This window comes from Lissotriton vulgaris, chromosome 7 (genome assembly GCF_964263255.1).
Source record: "Lissotriton vulgaris chromosome 7, aLisVul1.2, whole genome shotgun sequence".
NCBI lineage: Eukaryota > Metazoa > Chordata > Amphibia > Caudata > Salamandridae > Lissotriton > Lissotriton vulgaris.
Window position 1 is genome coordinate 1,260,909,980 of NC_141695.1, and position 27,459 is coordinate 1,260,937,438.

The following is a 27,459-nucleotide window of genomic DNA, read 5'->3' on the forward strand; positions in this document are numbered from 1 at the left end:
GGAATCGGTCCTGTTGCTCGTTGGGGCTGTAAACTGATCCTATGGTAAACTGCAGGGGGCCCAATTTAAACCTATAAGCCAGCAGCCTCCCCTTCTGCTCTACGAGTTTGTGTATGACTTCCCCTCTAAAGGACTTAGACACTAGGATAGCCACCCCAGCTGTTTTCGTGGTGTTGGAGGAGAAGAACTGCGTGGGGAAGGAGCGGGACCGCAACCTATGGCAGTCACCGGCTAGCAGGTGCGTTTCCTGAAGCAAACAATTGTCTGCCTGAGAACCCTCCAACAAGGAGAGAATCGCTCTACGTTTCGTGGGGTTGTTCAACCCTTTCACATTCAGGGTCACTACTTTCAGTCCCGCCATACCAAATCAGAGTCACCTCGCCACAGCAGCCGGTCTACAACCGGGAGCATCAAACCATCAATCGAATAGGCCTGCGAGCTCTGGCAATGCTGAATGGACTCAACTAAAGCACCGGACAGATCCAGCCCCAACTCCCCCCTCCCGGTTCCCCGGTCCCCCAATCCCCAACTCCCCAACACTTCCCCCCCCCCCCCCATTCCCCAACTCGAACCCCAAACTCCCCCCACTCACCCACCTCCCACCGCCCTCCCGTGACCTCCAGTCCTGATAGTCCCAGTCCTGCCCTTACCGGACAAGCCTGTGGTGAATTACCTTCGTGGGCGACCTGCCACAAGCATCCCTCCTCCGCCCCCACCTCTCCACCCCCCCCGAGCCTGCTCCAACAGTAATGCGTAGTCAATCTCCCCCCGGAGCCAGGTTATGCGGTCAGTGCAACTTCTTCCTCAACCGCCGAAGTCCTGGAGACAGTTTGGATGGCATCCGCCATCTCCGCCCTAATGGTGGGCGAGCCAGGTCTCCGTGAAGCGGCCGAAGACCTGCGCCTCGAAACTCTCCGCCAGCCACCGGCGGTAGGATCCCCCCTCCTAGGTGTGGAGGAGTCTTCTTCTTCCGCTGTGATCCCCAGCACTTCACACACATCCAGGAGGGACCGTAGCTGATGCGATTCTCCATTCCATCGGAAGATGAGGCGAAAAGGGTGCCCCCATGAGTAGGGCGTGTCATGTTGCCTCTGGAAATCCGTCGCAATCTTAAACGCCCTCCGCTTCTGGCAAGTGGTCGTGGACAGGTCCTGGTACAGCGCCACAGGATGGCCTCGGAAAACAATCGACTGCTTCCTCCTCGCCTCAGCCATGATCCGCTCCTTCAGTGGATAATCTGGAAGGAAAGCCAGAATGTCCGGGGGGAGCCCCGTCGCCCGCCGCCGCGGTCCCACTCTATGGGCTCTATCTATCCTGATGGGGAAGTCCTCAGATTCGCCCAGGATGTCACGGAACAACCCCTGCAGGTAGTCCATTATGCCAGTGTTCTCCTCTGTGGATGGCACTCCCCGGACCCTTACGTTGTTCCGCCGGGATCTGTTCTCTAAGTCCTCATTATGCAGCTGTAGGTCTATGTGCTGGTCCCTGTGGCGGAGCACCTCCTGCTGCAAGTGCGTGATCTCCTCATCCTGCCTCTGCGTTGAGCTTTCGACTGTGGCCACCCTCTCACCGAGGCCATCCACCTCTCTACGTATCTCGCGCACCTCGCCAGCCACCTCCTGTTTTAACGCCTGAAAGTCCTCCCTCAACGTCCCAAAAAGGGACTCCAGAAATGATCTGGTGACCGGGGGTTCTCCACCGCCCCCCACTTGGGAACCACTGGCACCTCCCGGTGGCGTTGAATTCCTGTCCCCCTTTACCTTGGGATTTGCCAAGCATCTCCGGGAGTGTGCGACTACTCCCCTTGCCACCCCTCTGTCCGGCCATCTGTCCTGTGCTCTCGCAGCGCGCACGTTATGAATCGTAACACCAGTCGAGCCAATGCCAGGCCTGGAGTACCAGAGTCCTTCCCCGCAAGCTTCCGCTGTCTCTGATCGCCTCAGATGTGTGCAGTAGCAAAGGCCCGGGCCTACAAGTCGCCTGGCCGGACAGCGAGGTAGGTGCACCACTGTACCAGCAGCCGCCGCCGCCTCACAGCGCTCCGCGAGCGCCTCCACTCCCCAGGTCAGGCGGTCTCCCACTGCAGCCGGTGCCGTGAATTCACAGCTGCCCAGGACCAGCGCGCTATTGTCCCAACGTCTACTGCGCCATCCGGAGGAACCCACTGCGCCTCCAATGTCCGCCCACTCAAGGGGAGCCTTCCTCCGCACAGTCCCTGCTCCCAGGGGCCACTTCCCCTTCCCGGCTGTGTACCAAGGGCCAGGCGCCGCTGCGACTTTAAGTCCACCCCGGTGCGGTGCGCTGCAGACTCTTGCTCTTTGCGGGGTCAATCTGCAACACCCCTGGGCGCTCCGCACCGTCACACGCTCTCCCAACCCGCTCCTCACCTCCTCTGCCGAAATCGGGGGGGGGGGGGGGGGGGGATTTGTGTCCAGGGCCCAGCTCCGTCGCAGTCCGGCCTCAACACTCCGGCCTGCACCGCTCCAGCCTCGAAGCGCTATCCGCAGGGCGCCAGGGATCCTCCTCTCCGGGACTCGCTACGCCTCCAGTGCTGCCTCTCCGGTGTTCTTGGCCTCAGGTCTCCTCCAGCTAGGCCGCAGCCGCGGCCTCAGGTAGTCTCTGGGGCGGGACCGGGACCGGCACCCCGCGCCACCGGAGAACTGGTCAGCGCTCTCCGGGCCCAGGCTCACCGTTCCGCTGGGTCGCTGACGTGCCACCGCTCCCCTCAGGACCTCTCGCCGAAACCTGCCACTCCGCTAGCTCCGCCTTGCCTGTGCTCTGGGCCTTCGCTCTCTCCCGGCCAGGCCGCAGCCGCGGCCTCGAGTAGTCTCGGGGGCGGGTCCGGGGCTCACCGTGCCGCCGAGGGTCTGGCCAGCCCCCCTCGATCTCAGACAGTCGGCTCCGCTGGGCCGCCAATGTGCATCCACACCTTGCAGGACCCCTTTCCCTGCCCCCCAGGGCCTGCGCCACCTCCAATCGGGCCCTCGATTCGGCCCGCTCCACTACCGCTGCCCGGGGCTCCAGCGGTCGGGTTCACCGCTCCTGATGCTGTGGCCGGCGGGGGAACCGGAGCTTAACGCAGCCGCGTTTAGAGGCTCTCCCGACCGCGCCCGATCTTCCGGGCTGGCAAGGGGGGAGAAAAGCGATATTTCAGGGCTCAGGGCCTAGGCGGGTGCGGGAGCTCGGGAGGCCACGTCCGTTCACTCCGCCATCTTGGCCACGCCCCCTACACTCCTTTTTAACCTGCACTACACTCTATTTTAAAAAGGTCCTGAGGAAAGACAGATTTAGTTTAAGGCACTGGCTGAAACATGTCGACCAACTGATGGATGTAGGAGGTAGTAACTCGCCTCCCTTAAACATCCCCAAGCCTTATTTTAACCGCTGACGGGGCCCAGTTATTAAAATTTAATTTACCCTCGGGTACTGGGACCCTCGCCAAGCCGTTTTAATTCACACTTCACTTTACACCTCACACTGCGCTCTCAGTAAAATACCAGCTCCGCTGTAATCCGGCGTCGCAGCACACCCGGGACACATTCGGTGTCACTGGATGGGCCCGATGATGAAGCATGCCACCAACCAGGTTGGTGGGTGAGGGCTTCATGAACTCACCAACGAGGTGCCCATGACAAATCTAATCAGAGTCTAACAATATTGGTCATATTTAAGCTAGTCTCTTTTGATAACACATTACTTCTCACACCCCTGAGAGACTGGACACTACTTAAGCTGAACAAGCTCCACAGTGATGTTAACCCGAAGGACTGCCAGTTGTTGCTCATAGCAATCCAAGTCTCAGACTGCATTTCACAACACATAATTATAGGAGCATTTCTTTGGCAATACTATCAGTCCAGTACAGACATTAGAAATTGTATTCACACTTATCGTAAGAAGTAAGAATTCCTGACCTCTGCACTCACCCTGTATACCACCACAATCAGGCAACCCGCCTAAAATGGCCGTCCGCTTTTTCACTCTTGTGGTTTTCCCCAGTAACAGGAAACCGGTACTTAAACCTGGCCTCCAGCGCGTCCTATTACGGGAGCCAGAGCCAGGGTAGGAGAAGAAAACAAGTTACTTACCTGTAACTTTGGTTCCCCAGTATTGGTAACTTTCATAGATTCCCCTGCTTTTGCATCATTCCCGTCGTCGGAATGGGAGTCTCGGTAACAAAAATGCCATAGCTGTAGGTACAAAAGAGAAAGGAAAAGGCCTAGGCCTCATTCCCTTTTGTAGCATATCACCCTCTTTTTGTAAAAGAGACCAAACTTAGGCATCAGCCAATCAGAAGTGCCTCACCCCTTAGAACCCTCCTGAAGGAACCCCAGAGCCTCAGATTTTCGTAGCGGTTGTGTACCAGACACCATATCTGATGTAGGCTGAGCTTTCCTCGGGGAGGTGGGTGGGCGCATGGGAATCTATTAAATTTACCAATACTGGGGAACCAAAGTTAAGGGTAAGTAACTTGTTTTCTTGCCCCAGTATTGGAACTTTCATAGATTCCCATGCTTTTGTATCAGAGTAGCAAGCAGTTAGCAATAAAACCACATTTTGTGTCATAAAAATATTGTAATAGCCAACATGACATAAAGATACAAAATGTGTAATACGGAAGGTGGGATAGAAAGGAAAGCTTACCAATTATTGGAAGAGGTTCCTCAGGACAGCCTGTCCTACTGCCGCATCATCTTGTTGTAAGGACTCCAAGCAGTAATGCTTGGTAAAGGTGTGAACGCTGCTCCAGGTAGCAGCTCTGCAAATGTCTTTAATCTGTACCCCCGCAAAGAGGGCCGTTGAAGATGCCACGTATCTTGTGGAATGTGCCCGAATCCTACCAGTCAATGGTTTTCCTGCTGCAGTATGGCAATGCAGAATGGCATTTGTGATCCATCTTGAAATACTCTGTTTGGATAGCGGAAGGCCCTTGCTTGGACCCCCAAAGGCAACAAATACCTGTGAGGATTTCCGAAATCCCTTAGTACGTTCTAAATAGAATTTCAAGCATTGTTGTACATCTAATGAATGCAATGTTCTTTCTGCTGGCGTAGCCGGTTGAGGAAAAACGCCTTCAGAATAACCGACTCATTCAAGTGGAAGTCCGAGGACACCTTAGGCATAAACCTAGAGTTAGTTCTCAAGATTACAGTGTTTCTTTTGAATTGCAGGAAAGGTTCTTGGATAGTCAAGGCCTGCAATTCTCCAACACGCCTAGCCGACGTGAGAGCGAGGAGGAGAGCCAATTTCCATGAAAGGTACTTCATGTCAGAACGATGGATTGGTTCAAATGGGCCTTTCATGAGCTGAGAAAGGACTAGATTTAAATGCCAAGTAGGAGGCGGCGGCCTCACTGGTGGATAGACTCTAAACAAGCCCTTAACCTCTTCGATGCTTGTGATGGAACGGTTCCGTCACAAGTGCCGGTTGGGCTGTGCTTATGACGGAACCGTTCCGTCACGGCCACGCCGGTTTCTTTGAACCTTAAGCACAGCGCGAAAATTCGCCCCGCACTGAAGGTGTTAAGAAACTGCTTGACAATCCTGGAAGACCACAAGGAAGGCCCAGACCCAGACCTTCTGAATCTCGAAATGGCTGCTAAATGGACCTTAATCGACGAATAGGCTAGTCCCGACTTAGCCAAGGACAGCAGATAAGGTAGGAGATGATGAGGCTTGGAAGCAAAGGGATCAATCTTTTCTCTCCTACACCAGCAACAAAACCTTTTCCATTTAAGACGGTAAGTCCTGTTCGTTGAAGGAGCCCTTGCCTGGGAAAGGACCTCCTTAATTTCGCTTGATATGGGGAGATTCATAAACTCTCGCTGCTCAGTAAACAATGCTGTCAGGTGTAATGACTGTGGATCTGGGTGCCAAACTTGTCCTTCCGACATTGTGAGGATATCTGGTATAACCCTCAAAGGAAGAGGAGGAGCTAGCGACAACAGATGGAGTTCCGAGTACCAGAACTGTCTCGGCCAAGCAGGGGCTATCAGGATCATCCTGCACGGCTCCACCTTGATCTTCCTGATGAGCCGCAGGATCAGAGGTATGAGGGGAAAGGCGTAGACAAATGTCCTTGACCAGGCTATCGAAAGCGCATTCCCCAGTGACCCTGGATAGTGAAATCTGCTTGCGTAAGACCAGCATTTCTTGTTGGTCGGTGTGGCACAGAGATCCACCTCCGGCCTGCCCCACTGGCTGAAGACCTCCTCCAGAACTCGCTGGTTCAATTCCCACTCGTGGCTGACTGAGGATGACCTGCTCAGTCTGTTGGCGTTCTCGTTTAGAACCCCTGGCAAGTGTTCTGCCTTTAGAAATATTCCCTGAAGGATCGCCCATTCCCAGATTTGTTGAGCTTCTTGCAACAATGGACGAGATCTGGTTCCTCCTTCCTTGTTCACATAGTGCATGGCCGTGGTGTTGTCCATTCTGATAAGCACTTGCGAACCTCCCAGGTGAGGAAGAAAGGCTTGCAGAGCCAGTCTTATCGCACTTAGCTCCAAAAGGTTGATGTGGAGTCGTTGCTCCTAGGGCGACCAATGACCGCTGACATGCAGTCTTGCATCACTGCTCCCCAACCCTCCAATGACGCGTCCGTTGTTACTACTTGAGGAGACGGGTCGTTTACGAAGGATAGACCTTGGGACAAGTTGTTTTGATCTGCCCACCATAAGGCCGCTTCCCTCATCATTGGAGTGACGGTCACCTTGTCCTCGAATGATCTGTGGACCTGCTTCCACTGGTTGTCTAGTTGCTCCTGTAGAGGACGCATTCTAAGTCTGCAATGAGGAATTAGGGGAATACATGATGAAATTACCCCCAGCAGAGATTTGTAGCCGCGTACTGAAAGACACCTTCTTTCTTGTAAGTCCTGAGCCAAAGTCTGTAATTTCTCCCTCCTTTCCGGAGTAGGGAAGGGTCTTGAGAGCTTTGAATCCAAGATGGCTCCCAGGAAACAAGCCTTTCTGGACGGGACCAGGGATGACTTTTCGTTGTTTAGAGTGAGTCCCAGATTCTGAAACAAATTTGTACAAGCCTGAACAGCGTCCAGCGCTGCCTCCCTGGATGGAGCTTTCAGCAACCAGTCGTCCAGGTAGGGGAAGACTTGAAAATGGTTCCTTCACAGAAATGCTGCTACTGGCACCAGCACCTTTGTAAAAATCCTCGGGGCTGAGCGGAGTCCAAAGGATAAAACCCTGTACTGAAAGTGGCTCTTGGCTACAGTGAATCTTAGAAACCTTCTGTGTGCTGAGTGAATCGGGACATGGAAATATGCATCCTCGAGATAGAGCGTGGCCATAAAATCCCCCGGGCTGATGAGCTTCAAGATGTCCTGGAGAGAGACCATCCGGAAGGACAGGGAGATGAGATAGGTGTTGAGCTCCCTGAGGTCTAAAATGGGGCGCCATTTCTCTAGCGTTTTCCTTACCAGGAAGAACCTGGAATAGAATCCTTGTCCCTTTTGATTTGAGGGGACCGGCTCTATCGCTCCCTTTCGGAGCATCTGTTGGACCTCGAGCCGCAGGAGACGCTGGTGTTTCGATGGAATGGCTGCCGGGGGCTTGGGTGGAGGGACTTGCGTGAATTCCAAGGTATGCCCTTTCCGAATGATGTTGAGCACTCAACGGTCCGATGTTATTCTGGACCAGTTTTGAAGGTATTTGGTTACCTGCCTCCAACTGATGATTTCTTGGAGGAGGGTCCAGTAGGAAGAGCCAGGAGGCCGCTATTGGCGCTTGGATGAATCTCGTCCTCGTCCAGCCTGTTTCCCCTTATTGTAAGGCCTAGAGTAGCTTGAAGACTGGCCTTGCCTCTGCTGATAAGGCTGGCGGTATTGCTGGAAACCTGAGCCCGTGGAGGAATAGCGCTGCTGTTGATAGAATCCCCTGTAGTTATTACCTCTGCCTCTGGAACCCTTAAAAGGAGACTTGTGGTATTGAAGGGTACCCAAGGACCTGGCAGTCTTGGTGTCCTTTTTTATTTCCTGAACAGTGTCATCAATCAGTTTTCCAAATAATGCCTCCCCATCAAAGGGAAGATCCAGGACCTTGTTTTGGATCTCAGGCCGAAACCAAGTAGCTTTCAGCCACCCCTGGCGATGGAGGACTGCCGCCCCAGCCAAGGAACGAAACGCTGTTGTTGCAATTTCCATTGCACAGTCAATGATCTCCATTGACGTCGCTTCTCCCTCCTGCAAGATCTTTTTCGCCTCTGATGTCGACTTTGGAGGTTGCTGATCTAGGAACGGGGCAACATCACACCAAAGCTGGCGGTCGTATCTACCCAAGATCGCCAGGGCATTTGCAGCTCGCACTAGAAGACTAGTCATCGACGAGAATCTTTTCCCTGCATTATCCAATCTCCGCCCTTCCTTGTCCAGAGGAGTTGCTAAGGGGGCAGAGGGGTTACGAGATTTTCTCTGCGCTGCCTGTGAGATAACTGAGTCAGGTTTTAAATGACCCGTCAAGGCCGCCGGTTCATCGTTGGGTGCCCTGTATTTCTTATCCAGACGCAGTAGCACAGGGACCACCATCGCTGGGTTCTTCATAGCCTTCAAGCCCTCCTTCCACAGATGATCTACAATAGGAATTGACCTAGTTGTCTTTCTAAAGGGTTCCTTGAAATCAAATAGGAAACAATCCGAAGCCACAGCAGGCATGGCCAATTCGAACCTGACAGCTGCTCTTTCCATCAGCTGATGGAAACCTCCAATGTCCGCTGGTGGAGAATCAACTGGATCTGGAACCGGTGATGAGGGATCCGGAATGATATATTCATCCCATTCAGTTGTATGAACAGAGTCATGATCCAACTGTTGATCCTCATCCGAGGAATCATCATGGGCATCTGCCAGCCCGGAGGGATCCGGTGGAAAAGATGTCTGAGGCTGAGGGGATACCTGAGCAGGTAATCCTGGCATCACCATTGAGGCAGAAATCAATGCAGGCGCAGCAGGCGCCGCCGGGACCAGAATTGGCCTATCCGCCTTAGATTTGTAGTCCTGCAGCATCTTATGCAGGTCCAGAAGAAAAGATGGCACTGTAACCATATCCTGCCCAGAATGATGTAGTGACTAGGTAGCTTGATGATGACCACCATTATCCTGGTCATATTCTCCTTCAGAGTCCGTCTCCTGGCATTTGACTAGAAGTTGAGAGGGACTATTGGCATAGCTATACGAGTCCTGGCCATCCTCATCCGACTCCCCTTCTTCAAAGAGCAAAGCTGGTACCAGGGGGGTCACTCTCCTAGGAGAAGTCATCTCCGGCGTAATTCTTGTAACAGAAATTGTAAATTCTCTTTTCAGAGGACAATACCGTCGACGGTTCCGTCGTCGACGGTTGTACATATGTCGACGAGATTGGAGTCGTCAATGTCGTTGACGAGTAAACTGTCGACGGTCCAACTGTCGTCATTGTCAAAGTCGTCGTCGCCGATACCCTCGTTGACGAGACCATCGTGGTCATCATTATCGTCGGCGACGCTCCCGTCGACGCTGATGAACCTGCCGTCGACGCTTCCTTCTTCGACGACTATTCCTTTGTCGACTAATCCCCCGTCGACGAAACCAATTTCAATTTCGACTTCGATTTCTTCGTCGAAGCAAACTCCTTCGTCGTCGAGGACTTAGAACTCCTCTCAGAAGACTGGGAAGAGGGTTTCTTGAAGGCTGGGGCAGTCTTCTCACCCTTGGAAGGTGTAGCTGGTCCTACCCTCTCCTTTTCACCTCGGTGAGGAGATTGGCTGGGACCCTGGCTCTCAGACTCACTGGGGGTCTTTTTTGAGGCCTTAGTAGAACGCTCCACAGAAGGAGAAGGGGAACCCCTACCCCTCTTCACTGACCTTCTTGAGGAAGACATCGATGCTGCATCCTCACTGTCACTAGAGACAGTATCCTTCCTGGATTTCAGCTTCTGGAGCCATGTCATGGAGCCACGTCAGAAGCCTACCCTCACGGTCCCGGAGGGTCTTGGTCGAAAAGGTGCAACAGATCTTACAGTCCGCAGCCTTGTGGTCAGGATAGAGGCAATAGATGCAGTCTTTGTGCTTATCCTCCACAAAAAGCCTTTTCTTGCCACAGGTGGAACATGGCTTGAAAAGGGCCTTTTTCCTCTCCTTGTCAGACATCCTGGAAGGCAGCTAACAATCCTGAAGTGAATCTGAAGAAAAAATCCTGAAGAAACTCCTTGAAGAGTAGAAGTTGAGCAGAGCTCAAAGGAAACTCCCTAAGCACAACGTGCAGTAGAAAATATGAGGCTCTGAGGTTCCTTCAGGAGGGTTCTAAGGGGTGAGGCACTTCTGATTGGCTGATGCGTAAGTTTGGTCTCTTTTACAAAAAGAGGGTGATATGCTACAAAAGATAATGAGGCCTAGGCCTTTTCCTTTCTCTTTTGTACCTACAGCTATGGCATTTTTGTTACCGAGACTCCTATTCCGATGACGGGGAATGATACAAAAGCATGGGAATCTATGAAAGTTCCAATACTGGGGCAAGGGCTAGTTGCCACGTCGCCTCTCTATTAGTATATTACCTTGAAGAATGCCTGCCGGGTAAGATGAAGCCTGTTAAAGACATGAATGCCTCTCTTGTCTTGTACCATCTCCCCACAAACAGGTCATGATTAACGATACGCTCTATTAAACACTCCCGTCAGCTCAGACCTCAACAACGCGGGGTGAGTGTTTGTCACTTGTCCCTGATCTGACAATACGCACAGCGTTTTGCTCCACTCTGTAGCGTCTATTTTACCCACTCCTGGTTGAAGCTAGGCACGTATGACAGCATAATGTGCTGCAGTATACTATGTGTTTGTTTGCTTGCTTTGTCATCTTTATCTGTGAGTTTTAAATAACCCAGCCTCTGTTTTTAACGGGATGTTGATTGAGACACCACCTGCACCTCAGACATGTATGAGAGCATGATGTGTCGCACTTACCTATGTGCTCGTGTATTTTTTTTTAACTCTGAGTAGATATAATTCAGCATCTGCTGTTAATGCTACAATTACCGAGACCCTACTCGAACTTTGGGGATAGTCCTGTTCTTGACAATTAAGTCCTGATATCCCACTGGGGCACATTGTTGCATTACTAGTGAGATACTAACCGGGATCCCCTCAGGATATAGAATGCTGCACTGCTACTTGAACAATGATTGGGACCACATTATGATACATAATCATGCTCCTCTGAGTCTTTTTGTCACGCTGAATTTTAAATTGGTTGCTTGTTATTGCTTTCTCTTTCAGGTCGCACAATACTAGGTAAATTGGAATTGGTATGGACTTGCAAAGCGGGTAACTATAGAATTCCTTATACCCTAAGCACTAGCCTTGCAGTAGTGTAAGACTATAAAAAAAAAATCCCTCAATCTATCGGTCCTGATAAATTGCCACGAGACCTGTTAGGGGCTAAGAAAGACAAAAACATGTCAACCTTTAGCACCACACACGCCCTATAGGACCATTGTATCCGGTTAGGGCTATACTGTTTTTAGTTAGCTTAGCGTGTCCCAGGAATTAAATATTTATGCTGTAGGGCCTCCCTGAACCTATTTTAATGCACCATTCTGTACCCACTACACTACTCATTCCACACACCCCCACGCACCAAACAGCTTCACCAAAAAGATCTCCGCCAAAGAGCCCCTTTGCGGGTACCAGTCGGGCATTGCAGCATCGGCCCAACGAGGAGAACGCCCATATGATGAAGCATGACATCCTTCAGGGTGTGTGAGGGCACTTTCCCCAGACCTGAACACTCTCACTCTCACCAAGGAACTGCACACCAACTTGACATATTTAATTTAAGATATCTCATTTCACTCCGATAATGAACTCCATTTACATACATTTGAATTATAGAACAAATCAACAAAAGATAGCCGTTTACAGAAATTCACAAAAATATAAATTGGATCCCATTCAGGGAGCTACGGGGCAAGCAGGGGGTGGGGTTCGGATCATCTCCCTCTGATGTACCGTTGCCTGACCTACTGAGCCAAGGACAACCATTTCGGCAATTGACTCTCAAGGTAGTGAGCGTAAATAATCACAGGATTTCCAGGAAGGTAGTTTGTGGGTGCTCAAGTTCAGAACTCTACAGACCCAATAAAATGAATGTCCAGCCCAGTGCTTACCTTTGCAAGAAAGAAAGTACTTTAATCACAGAGTTTTATTCAATAATGCACTCTCCAATAATCAAAACATTTTAGTGCCTCTGAGTGCTATGTTGGCAGGTGCTGCGCCCATCCCATCCCACTCTGTCCTTCAGTCCCCAGCGCTCTCCCCTGTTTTGGGTTCCCTTCTCTTTCTCTCAATGGATAAACAGTAGTGTTTAATATAACACAGGTGCAGTCTATTCACCCGATAAATATGTGTGCTCTTTCTCAATCCACTTACCACTTCATGCGATGAGTCAGACCTCTAAGGGTAGATTTCACACTGCCCACTGCCTAGAAGGTATGCCCACACACTTGAGAAAGGAACGCTGCACCAGCAGGCTCTTGTGGTATTTCTTTGACCTAGACACAGAGCCGCACTCGACATTGGGCCCACTGAGATTTTTCTTCTTGATAATCTGAAGATCGTCCATCCTGCAATATTGCAGCCAAGGCCAGACAGTTTGTAAGTGTAGTCCCTCAAGGTCCACACAGTCGGCAGATGCAGCACACCACAGGTGCAACCCACAGAAGGGCCTTTGACACTTGAGTAAATACAGCCCAACATTGGCCAATCATGGATTCGGCAGATGTAGACTCACATGCACTAATCATGAATTCGGTAGGTGCAGCCTCGCTCAAGTCGAACAGCAAACACTCAATCACAGCGACAACTGGAGTCTCAGCAATTTCCTTGATTCAGAGTTACAGTTCTCACCTGGAAGCATTGGAAGAGTCGAATGGGGGGCGGGGAGGCTTGGACAACCAGGTCCACCCAGATTGCTCTACAGTCATCTGCTTCTTCTGGTCGCCTCACAGCCACTGATGATGCGCTGGGCTTGTTCCTTCCTGGACAGCCTCTCCTCCTGCAGGGTAGGCAGGTTCCTTTCCTCCTTCAGCATGCAGACTGGCATCTAGATGATTCAGGACAGGTACAGGGCTCCGCCAACAAGCAACCCAGATGCTGTCCCCTCACCAATAGGAGCTAGGCTGTCAGACACCAGCCTTGGCTGTACAGTAGCCTTCCAAGAACTGTATGGAACACTCCCTTCTATGGTCATAGAGGACTTAACATTGGAGTGAAATATGGTAGTTGGTATCCCACTTTTATAGACAGCTGACAGACAGGAGATGAGGATTTAATGTCTGAAACGGTGTAATCGGTTTTAAGTGATCCTTCTTTCAAATGTCTTTTGAAGGTTGATCTCCAGACACCGTCTTTGCGTAGAGTGATGTTTCTAATTGTAGGATCATAGAGGTACAGAGGTGTGAGGTTTTTGAACCTGCCTGCCATGAGTCCAACTGAAGGAGTAATTAGGGAAAGATGAAAAGGCAGGCAACCTTTCGCAACAGAGTCTGCAGCTCCTTGCTAACAACAATACATTGGATTAACTCAAAAAAAGCCCCGTCTCCACTCCCCTCACTTTAGTATTTGCGGATCAGCACCTACTACCTTACTATCAGTGAGTGCAATTTCTTTTTACGTTTTGTCATGAAGCCACAGTTGTCCAATATCAACCTCAACTGATGTTTTCTACACTGAATGTAGACTTTTTAGTGGCTATATTATGTTATGTAATAATTTCTGCAGTACTAAAGATTTAAAGATCATTCATTTCTTCGCTGGAAGACTTCTGAGAACAGTGGTAACACGATCCATTTGATTGACTTGAGTCAAAAGGTAGATTGCCACATTTCATATCAGCTAAAGACATGTGGCTGTCCGGGAGACCTAAGTAAATAGAGCTTCCATAGTTCTGGTTGGATTGACTCAAGGCTAGGACTACTATAACATGGAGTTCAGGGGCGATGAAAAGATTTTTCTCAGATGCTTCGTTTGTCAGAAGCAAGAGCTAATGAGTTTTGAAATTAGAGACTCAAGAGAAAGTTTGGAATTGACAGATTCCAAGATTTCGGACAGCCAAATCAATAATAGGAGGTGGACACATGATTTCAGGCTTGATGGTAAGACTGTAGGTAACAGAAGAGCATGTGGTGATGCAGAGCACAGTTTTGGTTGTATTTAGTTGAAGATGCCATTCAGTGACAGAAGACAGTTAGGCTGTTCGCCAGTACTTTGCACAGGTGATCCAGTGGAAATGAGAAGATTAGTTAGAGTGAACAAGATCTGTGTATCATTAGTGCTGATGTCACATTTAATGCCCTTGTAATTTAGCAATAAGTTCGGAGGAAGCATGAGGACATTAAAAAGTAAGGGTGAAAGAGTGGATCCTTGAAAGACCCCAAAGGCGACTCTACTGGATGTGATTTCAATGGGGTTAGAAAAGCTATCTGAGAGCGGTCAGAAAGAAAAGAGTTGACACAATTCAAAGCAAGCTCATCTGTGCAAATGTTCTTCAGGCGGTCCACCAACAGAGCATTGTTGATGGTGTTGAATGCTACCAAAAGTTCCAACAGAACGAGGGTGCCAATGTCACCCTGAGTAATCAATCTTCATCGATCATGAAGGACAAATGTGATCTCCAACTCTGTACTTTGTCCTGAGTGGAAACCAGTTTGCAGTGGGTGCAAAAAGTTGCTTGCGTAGAAAAAAGGGGTGTTGTTGCTTGAAAACAATACTCTTTCGTGTTTTTGCCAGGTAGCACAGAAGTGATAGGGACTGGTAGTTATTATGATCACAGCATGAGAGGGAAGGTTTGTTTAGTAAGGGCTTCACTGAGGCAGTTTTCTACTAAAGCGGTAGTGTCCCGATTTAATGAAGGTTGAATAAAGAGACAGTATCAGAGTTCATTGGGTGCCCAACTGTTTCATTGATGGTGCTGGTCGGACATCAGGAGGTGAGCCTGATAATTTCAAAGGTGGATAAAATCCGCACACATTTATGAGGAGCTATTTCTGAAAAGTGGATTTATCATTTTTGAGGAAGCCTTGGAGGGTGGCAGGGTACATAGTAGTAAATAAGACTTTATCAGCAACAATCTGGGTTTAAATTTGTTCACTTCTGAGTGTGAAAAACTTTGCTTGTTTGTTGCAAAGTTCTTGTGAGGGCTCAACTTGGCTAAGTTGAGCTAAAGGTGCTGACATTTGTTTTAGCATTTTAAAGAGTTATTTAGTTGTGATTAGTGCTGTGAAGTCTGAAGATTAGAAGTGTTAAAGGCTGTGAGGGACGGTATTTTTTATTTCCTCGCTGTAGTTATGACTCAATTGCCTTTGTGGTCTCCATTATTTGAGCTTCAATAGCTAAAGTTCAGATTAAACCCCAGGGTTTTGTTTGCGGCAAGAAGTATTTCAAGTTCGGGCGGCTTGTGGCAGTGAGATGTCAAAATGTTTGACATCTTACTCAGTAGTGCTGGGAGGCTATGTGTGCTGGTGAGACTCATCCAGGACTGTGAACTTTTCACTGGGCGTGGCAGTGTGAACGGACTGCCTGTTGCACTGATGCATGGCTGACCCCGAGTCAAGCTGAGGCCTCTTCTACAAGTGCCGCCAAGCGTACTGGTTGGAATGCTACCAGCGTACCCACATGAGGGCGGAACCTCCGCATCCTGACCCTCGTGACTCTAGGTGAGAGCCAAGTAAACCTGCTAACAAAAGTGAGGCGGGCAATCGGCATGACCCTCCTGGGGGGTAGGAGTGGGGAGACTGGCAACTTCGACTGACACCACTGGGGACACATTATCCCATCACTTTCGCCAGCAAAGTGGACAAATTACATGTGAAGGCCCCAGCTTACATATCATCATTAAACATGAAACTGTTAAATTGAGCCTGTACTAGCCAGCACCAAGTGAATTTAGCAATACTGACACTATGGGGACACTGCAACAACACCTTGTGAAGACCTTTTTGTGTATTCACTTCAACTGCAACTATTCTGATCTCCTGCTAGATTGTACTTCGAATGAAATTACAATCTTCAGAAATGTACAGCAGATCTCAAGGTGACAAAATGAAGAAAACTGAAAATAAAAAAGCCAAGATCACCTTCGAGACCAAAAACAACGAAAGGATGAGCGTGAGAAGAAGAAGCAGTGCGACTTCCAGAATCTACAGATTGGGTAACTCAATTCGCCAGATATCAGAACTTTGCTACTGGAAATGCAAAGGAAACCTTCAAACAATTGACATAAAAATAGAATCACTAACATTCTAGGATAGACTTGATGCAACACCACCTGGAACAATTCGTGGAGCATATAGATGACGCTGAACAGTGCACCTCTGAGATAGAAGAAGAGTCAGTTATATTTTCTAAAGCACTGCGACAGCTAGAAAAATTGGTTGATCTAGCTTGTCTCAAAAATGAAGACTTGGAGGTGTTCTCTCATTGCAACAATCTGTGCATCCTAGGAATAGCCAAGACCACTAATGTGGGCAGACTGGAACTGTGTGCTCACAAGTCTGTCTGGGGAAAAAGCCCTCTGCCCTATGTTTCTGGTCGAGTGAGCGCACAGGTCAATGGGTGAATGTCCACCTCTGGGGGCTACTCTCAAGCCTGTCATAGCAATAATACTGAATTACAGATATCGGGACACTGTCCTTAGACTGGCCTGTGAGATTAGTGACCTGGCTTATGAAGGCCCTAACATTTCCTTTTTCCAGACACACAAAACCATCAATGAGGTATGGTGGGCCTCTATTCCTGCCAAGAAATGTATGCAAAAACTAGGAATTTAATAGGCTATTCCTTACCCTGCCAAGTTACACATCAAACGTAATAGCGAAAATATTTTTCTCAGATCCTAAAGCTAAATTATCCTACTTGAAAAATGAATGCCCCTGATGCTCCCAAGCAAATCCAATGACCGACAAAAGAGAAGTCTCCGAGAACACAGGTCACAACAACTAACTTGGGCTCCATCACCAGACATTACAATTGAGCAAAATATTTTCCTTTCGGTGTATGAGGTTCAGACATGGAGTAAGGTTGTCTCTTAATACTGAAACCAGTAATGATTATATTATTGTCTAAACATAGATGATTTGATGCAGTTTCCAGTTACTCGTGTCGAAGGTTAGGTCACTCACTATGCGGATCAATTTACATTCAATCTGATGTTAACTAGTACAATAGATAGAACGCACTGTTCAATATAGGAGAGTCTCTTGCTGCAGCCACATTCATTGGTTGACCTTTAGAATCCCTAAGCGGATTCTGCATTGAGGGTGTTAGAATTTTTCTTTGAAGTTATGTGTTGGTTTAAATACTGGTATGTTGAGATGACTACACTGTTCACTGGGGTTTACAGTGTGGATTGGATGAGGTTACTTTGACATTGCTTTCTAAACCTACCCTCAGCAATATAGGCTTCAACGGATCAAATGGCAGGCAGGCATGTGACATTTCACACTATGAATTGAGATGGGACTATGCCCTGAAGGGGATACACCGGAGTAGTGCCTGCAATTCTCCCCAACAACCTATGCATATTTCTTCCCAGGTATGAAATTAATTACATGGAATGTTAGAGGACTCAATGATCCTAAAAAAGCCAGGCAAATACTGCCATATGTTTTGATGCACAAAGTGTGTCTGTAAGAAACTCATCTACTCGGGAGAGGGAAACTCACTTTGCCAGTGAATGAAGTACCGATAGATCCTTCGTCTCTTAGTATACATTCCCAGGGGGTGGCCATACTACTTGGTCCTCACTTTCCTTTAGGCATGAGATTATCATTCCAGATGTGTAGGGACATAATTTGCATACACAAGTTACACTTGTTAACACGTATGGACTTAACACTGGTACCCACAGCGTCTCACTTTGCTCAATTCTACTATATTGGGGTGTGGAGGTGTCAACTCCATCATAGATATTCACATAGACAGATCATTCACCACCTCCAGCTTCCTCCAAGGCACTTCCCAAACAATACAAGAATTAATGCGCAAAGACTGCCTTTTTGATGTTTGGTGCCATAAGCATCCCTTCAAAGGAGACTACTCATATTATTCTACAGTATATAAAGTGCACACGCGTATTGACTTTTAGCTAGTGACAAGGGATTTTTGCAGGAGTTGTACTGAGACACTTATCCGTCCAAGGACTATTATCTGGTTTGACTCACCTTGAACATAAAGCCCTCCTTGGGCACTTACCATCCCTGTGTATTCTTCTAATGCACTATCAGACAGGATCTTTAAGGAGGAGATCCAGCAGGGTATATTGTACTACTTTGTGCTCAATAAGGGCTTCGTTGACAGCACTGCTACACTCTGGGAGGCTTTGAGGGTTTATATTAGAGGTCTTTGCATCTCTAAACAATCCGGTTTAATGAATGCAGTTCAGAATACACGTCACATTCTTGAGTGGGAAATGAAAGGGCTAGAAGAAGTCTACACATATCATTTCTCAAATTCAAGCTACACTTCTCAAATTCAGGAATGAGCCACAACAAGAAGTGACATTACTGGGTCTGTTTGCCATTGCCAGATGCAATGAGGAGGGTGAATGCACTGACCGTATCCTTGCTAGGTTGCAGAGCCCTAGAGATACCTTGAATGTGCAAAGTGCTGATGGGATGAGGCAAACGTTGACAGAAGATATTATGGCCACCTCTTCTTCATACTATGCACCTCTTTACCAAGCACAGTCCTTCCTGATGCCACCCTTGCTTGGTGTGTAGCATATGAGAGGGAACCTCTTAATATGCCAATAACAGTCGTAGAAGTGAGTGAAGCAAATAAATCATTTTCTGGAGGGGTGGCATCAAGTTCGTAAGGACTGATCACTGAATTTTATGAAGAATATTTATCCATTTAGTGCCCAAGCTCCTAGATGTTTATGGTGAAGCCCATGAGTTGGGTAGGCTTTCCCCATCCCTAGAACGAGCAGTTTCATATAATAATATTGAAGCAAGGGAAACCGGCTGATGATTGCTCATCTTACTGTCCATTTTTTTAAATTCTATTCTATTCTGCAGTATTTGTGTAGCTCATGGCTACCCATGGCCCTACCAGCCATTTCATAGCCACTGAAGAACAGCTCTGGGGTGTAGTTACTCCCTAAACACCCAGGTCTGGAAAGCTTTGCAGCAGTGGAGTGCTCACTCCAAGTCACAGAGTTTAAGGGTAAGTTTAAGGGGGAATTAACCTAGATACTAAAAATGTAGGCAAAATTATAGCTAAAATAATCCATCTCTATATGAGAGCATCACACCTGGCCGATTGAGGTTAGATAATCTCAGCAAATCTGTTTCACTTTCTCAACAGATAGACCCTGGGCTTCCCATGACAGCAGGACTTCTGGGTCCCTGAAAGCACTTCACTCTTTATCCTGGGCATACATGTTTGGAACACCTAGTCCGGCCCTGATCACATGGAGATAGGTGAAGGGCTCAGAGTGCATACAATGGCTGTACACTCAACCTAGGACTAGGCTCCGTATCAATGCCTGCATTTTCTCTCCTATTCCAGCGGCATGTGGTACGTGGCAGAAGGCACCCTTTTACTGTTGCTATTTGCAATTATGAAGAACCCATTAGCAAACTAAAAGAAAAACACCATCATTATGGCTCATATATTGCAGGGAAGAGCTATCTCATTTCCCTGTATGCCGATGATTTTGTACACTACCTCAAGGAACCTGCCCACAATCTCTGCCCAATTATGAGAAAAATAATAAGATTTGGTAGATACTATTGGCTCCAAATGATCTGGAATAAATTCCAGATGACACCAGGAACACATAAACCCACTGTTGGATTTCCCTTATTATAGTGCGATACTCAAACAAGATATCTGTATATATACTACAGGAGCAACCCGTAGACCCACATGGACGGGGTACCTAATGCTTCAAAGGGACAAGGTTCATATAGGGTTCGTTATAAAAGCCAATAATTAAATTCAGTACAATACCTAACAATGTATTGTTGTAAATGAATCTCGGACCCTAGTATAAATTTCCTGATTCATGCCCTTACATAGGTATACTTTAACATTTCCTTATATAGACAAAGAAATCATTACCATATTTGACCTAAACCATACAGCTCAAATACGGCATGGATACTTCCACTAAGCTCCAAGAATTTACAAAGTTTTCTTGGAAAAACCCGCCTTCAGCAGCTCGAGAGTTCCCCCTGCTTGAATATTAAGTTCTCCTAGAACTCCTGGCGTTTTCCAAGAAATGAGCCTTTGAATGACGTTATTAAGTCCAAACATGCGTCAAACTCGGCACCTTCAAAGTATAAATATGCCTTGATTTGCCTAAACAAACACACAGTGGTTTGGAGCAGATCGACTATCTACTTGCCCAACGCCCTGCAGCAGCAAGTGCCGAAGGAAGCCGACCCTCCAGCAGACGCACTGCGAGACTCTGTCATTTCTCCTGCCGAGAAATCCAGCTCCAGTGTTTCCTGGCTTCCCTTGCGGGTATCTGGGAAATCAAATCCAGAGAACGAGATACAAGACCTCCTTCATTCTAGAACCAAAGGTATGGAGCTGATTAGACCTCTTAGAGAATTATTGGATTCAGATTCCTGGCAGAGAACTCCTAAAACTTAAGCTACTCCTCTTATACTTCCTCCCTCGTACTAGACATAGGTTAAGTACACTGGGGTAGGCGTATTTAGAAGCACCAGTTAAGTATTTTAGTCATCCTTTTATCACTGTATGTATTTTATGTATTTTATACATTTTATGCACTTTATGGCTTAGAAACCATATCAAGCTTTTACAGTACTACTTTATAATACTGTTCGTATTATATGCATTTTACTTCGTAGTAAGCTTTACTATTGTAGCAGTTCATTTCCAACGCTTGAGAAAGAAGACTGTTCAATAAATACCTTTTATTCAAATCGCCCGTCTCTCTGTTCCTCTTGCACCTCTGGTGAAACTAGGCATGCACGATTGACTGAGTGAAATAGCTATCTATTGTTTCCACGACTCTAGAGATTTGATCTCTTATTCTTGGGAAACAAAGTTGTCATGTTTTATGTGGTTGTCAGAAACTAATCCCTTCTTGTTTATTCGAGAAAGTTTCTAGTGACCTCTGAGCTAGCTGGCACTCACAATTAAGTCTAATATAACCGGTAGAGACCTAGTAGACCTCAGTCCTACGTCTAAGCTGCAGGATATATTATTCCAATGCGCAGAGCCTATTGGGAATATAGGAACTACACTATAGTATTATTATATGGAATATTGAACCTTGTCAATGTAACAAGTCATTATATGGACACAACAAATTTGAACTCAAGTAATCCAGTGGCTCTAGATTCTTGCAGAAGCCATGCCAGCATTTAAATCAACTGGGCCTTGATTACCCTCCCATGTGGAAAACCATTTCTTAACCAAATGATTGTGAGAACTTTGGGCTCCCCTTTATGCCCTCGAGGACCTTGACAGATACGTACAGCGGTTGTTTTTTACTTCTTCGTGAGTCTACGCTATCTACAGCGAATGCTGGTTTTCTACTGCACCTTGGGTTTATCTTGGGCCAACATTCTACGTTTTGCACCAGTCGTCCTGGAACAGCACTTCATCATTCTTCGTTCGCCTTGATTTAATCAGTTCTTATTAATTGAATAAACAGCTTTTACATCGCTTGTGCTTAGTCATTCAATATTGCGTCCTGATGATGAACTGTTAAATTGATGAGGCTTGCAATGCTGGCGACAGTCATTCATTAGAAAAGACAAATATTGATTGATTTTATACAGAGTATCAATTTCCAAACATCCATTAACTTTTCTCATTGGAAAACATCTGTGTTCTAAAAATAAATAGTTTTTACTTTTGTTTCCCCCGATTTCTTTGCTCTTGATCACCTGTGTGCCATTTTAATACTTTTTGTGTGCGTGTTCACTTGATACACTGAGCACTTATTGTATATACTTTACTTGTTGCCTTGCATGCTGCATAAAATTTATTGAGATAAACTATTTCTTCTAAAATTAATATTTTGGTTGTATCCTTATTTTGAAAATCAACTGCATATAACAATACATTGTTTGGTATTGTAATGAATTTATTAATTCGTTTTTATAATGATTTTAGGGATCCAGGCAAACTATGACCCTTGAGTTCAACAACAATAAAACTTCAAACAGAGCGCTGGACTACACTCCAGATCGCACTAGTGGGACATATCGCTGTCCTGAAGATGATATTCCCACCAGACTATTTCACTTATTCAGCAACATACTCTTTGCCCTCAGCAAGACATTATTTAATACAGTCTGATTTCTTTGCATATGAATTGTGTGGGCTCCCACATCACATGACTTATGACCTCACCCATCACATGACTAATGACATCTGAAATGACATCATCAATGACATCACTTATTACATCTCAAATTACTTAACTGACGACATTGCAGGTGAAATTACCAATTACTTCATCAAATGGTGTTGCAGGACTTGTACTGGTTGGCTGGCCTCCATCGTGGTCCCAGTATGCTACTGCTGGTGAACCAATAGAAATGGGCTGCTACATAAGACCAGCACTGGGGGGTGAGGGACTGGTGGATAAGCAATGGGGGCTGACACTATGAGTAGTAGTTGTTAGAGCTGACATGGAACAGCACTAAGGCTGGGTTTTCAGGAGTGAACTAGTACATAAAATGCCTGCCTTAGAAGGTGAGCTCTTGTGAGCTGGTATCAACTCGTGCGTCCTGGAATCAATTTGTGTGACCTGGTATCAACTTGTGTGACCTGGTATCAACTTGTGTGACCTGGTATCAACTTGTGCAACCTGGTATCAGCTCATGTGAGCTGGTATCAGCTGGTAGGTCTATCTGGTTTATAGTGGCACTGGCGGGCTAGTACTAGAAGGCTTAGACAAGTGGCTGGTTTAAAATTATTATTAATGACAGTATGGCATTAGCATACCGGCAATGGTGTCTTGATAGTAGGAGACTAACTCTGGTGAGCTAATGATGGTGATCTATACAGATGGGTTGGTGCCACAAGATTGGCACTGATTGATGTGGATCAGTGGACTGGTGCTGGTGGGCTGAGACCTTTGGCTAGTACTGGTAGGCTGGCACTGGTGGTTTGTGGCTGGAGAGCTGACATTGGTGGGGTTGTAACAGAGTTGGCACTGTTGGCATGTTACCTACAGGGTTGTCACGGGGAGTCTGGTACTGCTGGGCTAGCGCAAGGATGAATATTTTTTATACAGCATCAGCAATTCTCCATACTCACCTCAGATTTCGCTTTGGGAGACAAGAGGAAACCTAAGTCCAGGCTGCCGCTGGAATTGAGGGAACCTTGGGAGCGCCGACGCAGTGAAGAGGCGATGTCAGAATCTGAAAGGTCTGCAAGAGGCAGATAAAGAGAGAAGTATCAGAAACCAGCCATACTTCTTCTGATTGAGTCCAGCCCTAAATAGATCCGGAAGGAATCCCGGTAGAGTGTTCAGGAGCATGTCCCAGTGACTAGGTACATAGAAATCAGGAACAGTGCCAAGATACAGAAATATCAGGTGCCAAGTGAGGGCTAAACGATCTAGGTGATAGAGTGCAATGCCAAACTACCAAGAAATCAGAGCTAGAGACTGGTGCCAGGCGTACAGATTCAGACGTATCACAGACTGAGCCTAGTAGTCAGCTCAACAGCTATCATTGGCAGATAGAGACCATAAGTAGAACTCTCTAGTGGATTACGCCAAAGCCATTGGAGGTTAGGCCAAAGCAGAAGAATGGCATGGAAGCATTGCTTGAATAGTCTGGCAGGATTTGGGCAATAAGAGGTTTTGATATACAGCAAAATGCTGTTTGTTCAACAGTGAGATGGTGAGACTCAGGAGGGCATGTGGGATAGCGTGAGCAGGGGTGCCACAGCAGCAAGAGATGCAGTGCAGCAAGACATCATAAGGGTACAGCACGAGAAGGTGAGTTACAGTGGGAGGTGAAGTGGTGGAGCAGGTGACGATGCGCTGTAAGAATCTGTCTGGCGCTGTCACAGGGGGATATGCTGTACAGCGAAGATTAAGTGGTACAGTGAGAGGTAGTGTGGTAGAGCAGGTGGTGACATGGTGCAGCAGCAGAAGGTGCAGTGCAGCAGGACATAGTATTGTTCAGCAAAAACCCAGTGATAGTATTGTGGCACTCAGGCAGTGTCTTACATAGCAGAAGGTGGTGTGGTACAGCAGAATGTGGAGTTGTACAGAAGGAGGTTGAGTTGTAGAGAAGAAGGTTGAGTTGTACAGAAGAAGGTTGAGTGGTACAGAAGGAAGTGGAGTGGTACAGAAGGAAGTGGAGTGGTACAGAAGAAGGTGGAGTGGTACAGAAGAAGGTGGAGTGGTGCAGAAGAAGGTGGAGTGGTACAGCAGAAGGTGGAGTTGTACAGCAGAAGGTGGAGTGGTACAGCAGAAGGTGGAGTGGTACAGAAGAAGGTGGAGTGGTACAGAAGAAGGTGGAGTGGTACAGAAGAAGGTGGAGTGGTACAGAAGAAGGTGGAGTGTTACAGCAGAAGGTGGAGTGGTACAGAAGAAGGTGGAGTGGTACAGAAGAAGGTGGAGTGGTACAGAAGAAGGTGGAGTGGTACAGCAGAAGGTGGAGTGGTACAGCAGAAGGTGGAGTGGTACAGCAGAAAGTGGAGTGGTACATAAGAAAGAGGAGTAGTACAGAAGAAAGTGGAGTGGTACAGAAGAACGTGGAGTGGTACAGAAGAACGTGGAGTGGTACAGCAGAAAGTGGAGTGGCACAGAAGAAAGTGGAGTGGTACAGCAGAAGGTGGAGTGGTACAGCAGAAGGTGAAGTGGTACAAAAGAAGGTGAAGTGGTACAGCAGAAGGTGGAGTGGTACAGGAGAAGGTGAAGTGGTACAGAAGAAGGTGGAGTGGTACAGCAGAAGGTGGAGTGGTACAGGAGAAGGTGGAGTGGTACAGGAGAAGGTGGAGTGGTACAGGAGAAGGTGGAGTGGTACAGCAGAAGGTGAAGTGGTACAGCAGAAGGTGGAGGGGTACAGCAGAAAGTGGAGCGGTACAGAAGAAAGTGGAGTGGTTCAGAAGAAAGTGGAGTGGTACAGAAGAAAGTGGAGTGCTACAGAAGAAAGTGGAGTGGCACAGCAGAAGGTGAAGTGGTACAGAAGAAGGTGGAGTGGTACAGAAGAAGGTGGAGTGGTACAGAAGAAGGTGGAGTGGTACAGAAGAAGGTGGAGTGGTACAGAAGAAGGTGGAGTGGTACAGTAGAAGGTGGAGTGGTACAGAAGACGGTTGAGTGGTACAGAAGAAGGTGGAGTGGTACAGAAGAAGGTGGAGTGGTACAGAAAAAGGTAGAGTGGTACAGAAAAAGGTGGCGTGGTACAGAAGAAGGTGGAGTGGTACAGAAAAAGGTGGAGTGGTACAGAAAAAGGTGGAGTGGTACAGAAAAAGGTGGAGTGGTACAGAAAAAGGTGGAGTGGTACAGAAAAAGGTGGAGTGGTACAGCAGAAAGTGGAGTGGTACAGCAGAAAGTGGAGTGGTACAGCAGAAAGTGGAGTGGTACAGCAGAAGGTGGAGTGGTACAGCAGAAGGTGGAGTGGTACAGCAGAAGGTGGAGTGGTACAGCAGAAGGTGGAGTGGTACAGGAGAAAGTGGAGTGGTACAGGAGAAAGTGGAGTGGTACAGAAGAAGGTGGAGTGGTACAGCAGAAGGTGGAGTGGTACAGGAGAAATTGGAGTGGTACAGAAGAAGGTGGAGTGGTACAGCAGAAGATGGAGTAGCATAGCAGGGGTAGAATGCTGCAGATGGAGGTGGTGTCTACAGAAGGGAAGCAGTGTTTTTCAGCGTGGGGATGGTGTGGTACCACAGGCAGTGAATGTAAGTGTGCCTTCAATTATCCAGCAATTTGTTCCAACTCTGGGAAATCTCTCTTAATGTCATTTCCCCTCCTAATTGACGTCTTCACCTCCCAGTGCCACTTGTATTGCCAAGTGACTTCTCTGTTCTTGAAATTCCTTTCCAAGGGGTGATCTATCATTTACCATCCAAGCAGTCTCACCTCCCCAAATCTCTTTCTGGTCCTTCTTCTTGAATGACCTCCTTGTGCATCTTTCAGAGAATGAACGGCTCGGGATCTCAGCACCTGCCACTTCCACACCTAGGGGCAGTGACTTCCCAGACTTCAGCCTCTTCTTCTGGGAATGAAACAAAAATCCTCATGGTGAGACAGACATCTTTGAACAGGCCAGGCTTTCAAACAGATAGTTTCTGGGTTTTCCATGAGCCTGTAGGTAGGAAGCTGGCTCTGTATATGGCACTGCTACTAGGTGGTTATACCATACACAGAGTCCAGGGGTTCCCCAAAAGTGTTCAGAGCTCAATGTAAAACCCAAGAGCACTAGTGGCGGCGAGCAGCCTTAGGTCTAACACAGAGGAGTGTTAGACATTCTTTGCACAACATTGACCAATAATGGAAACACAACTGAAGGAGATCCAGACCAATTTTAGAAAAATATACTTTGCATGTATTTTATTTTAAGACCCACATTTTCGCAATACAGTGAGTATGTTTTTAAATGAAAATACTTTTCACTTTGAAAAATCGACACTTAGAAACTTTTCAGAACAGTTCAATGTTATCTTGTGGGGAACACAATATTGCGATTAAACAGGTAAGTAATGCACTTAAAGTCTTCAGGACCAAAAGTCAGCAAGAGTCAGGTTGAGTACCAAGACTGCAACACCAGCGGGCCAGAGGCAGCCAGGTGCAGAGGTCAAAATCGGATTTCGGCCCAATGCTTTTCAATAGAGACTGGGGGTGCCTAGAGCCACACTGCTTGCAGTTAAGTAGATAGGCTGAAGGGGCCAGGATTTGGGGGTTAGCACAGGGGGGGCACAAAGCAGCACCAAGCATGCACCACCAGTTGCACAGGGACAGCCAGGTGCAGGATGCAAAATTGGCATTGGGAGCCCAATGCTTTTCAAGGGGGTTTCATCTTTTGTCAAACAGGCTGCAGGCATGGCACCGGAGGTTGCAGGAGAGAGACCAAAGAAAGCAGAGGTAAGTTGCGATGTAGGGGGTTGTAGTGGCACCATCAGTCCAGTTCACCAAGGCCCAGGGGTTTCGGGTGCAGGGGTGCCTTTCAACGTCGAAGTCTTCTTACCAGAGCCGGTCGCAGTCAGGGTGAGCCTCTGGATTCATACTGCAGGCACCGTCGTTGAAATCAGGAGATGTCAGTCAATGCTGGACACGAGAATAGGAATGCTGGGGAGACGTTGCTGCTCAGGTGAGCCACCCAGGTCATGGGCATAGGGTGTAGAGTGGGCAGGAGACGCGGATCTGCCTGGATCCGAAGTGCTTGGAGTTGGTTTCTTCCTGACAGGCCTGCTGTCCACTGGAGACTGGAGTCTTTTTCGAAGGCAGCAGTGCTTTCAGGGTTTCCAGAGGTCACTGGTTG

General features: G+C 47.6%; 1 protein-coding gene across 3 annotated transcripts in view; it reads right to left on the reverse strand.

Annotated features, from left to right (window-relative positions):
* RGS14 (regulator of G protein signaling 14) overlaps positions 1 to 27,459 on the reverse strand; it is a 372,155-nt gene that overhangs the window by 59,323 nt on the left and 285,373 nt on the right. For all 3 annotated transcript variants that reach the window (XM_086931804.1, XM_086931803.1, XM_086931805.1), the window contains 2 exons: positions 26,061 to 26,196; positions 23,282 to 23,394 (listed from right to left, as the gene is read on the reverse strand). In XM_086931804.1, the coding sequence (XP_086787930.1) occupies positions 23,282 to 23,394; positions 26,061 to 26,196 (249 nt within the window). The remainder of the gene's footprint in view (positions 1 to 23,281; positions 23,395 to 26,060; positions 26,197 to 27,459) is intronic.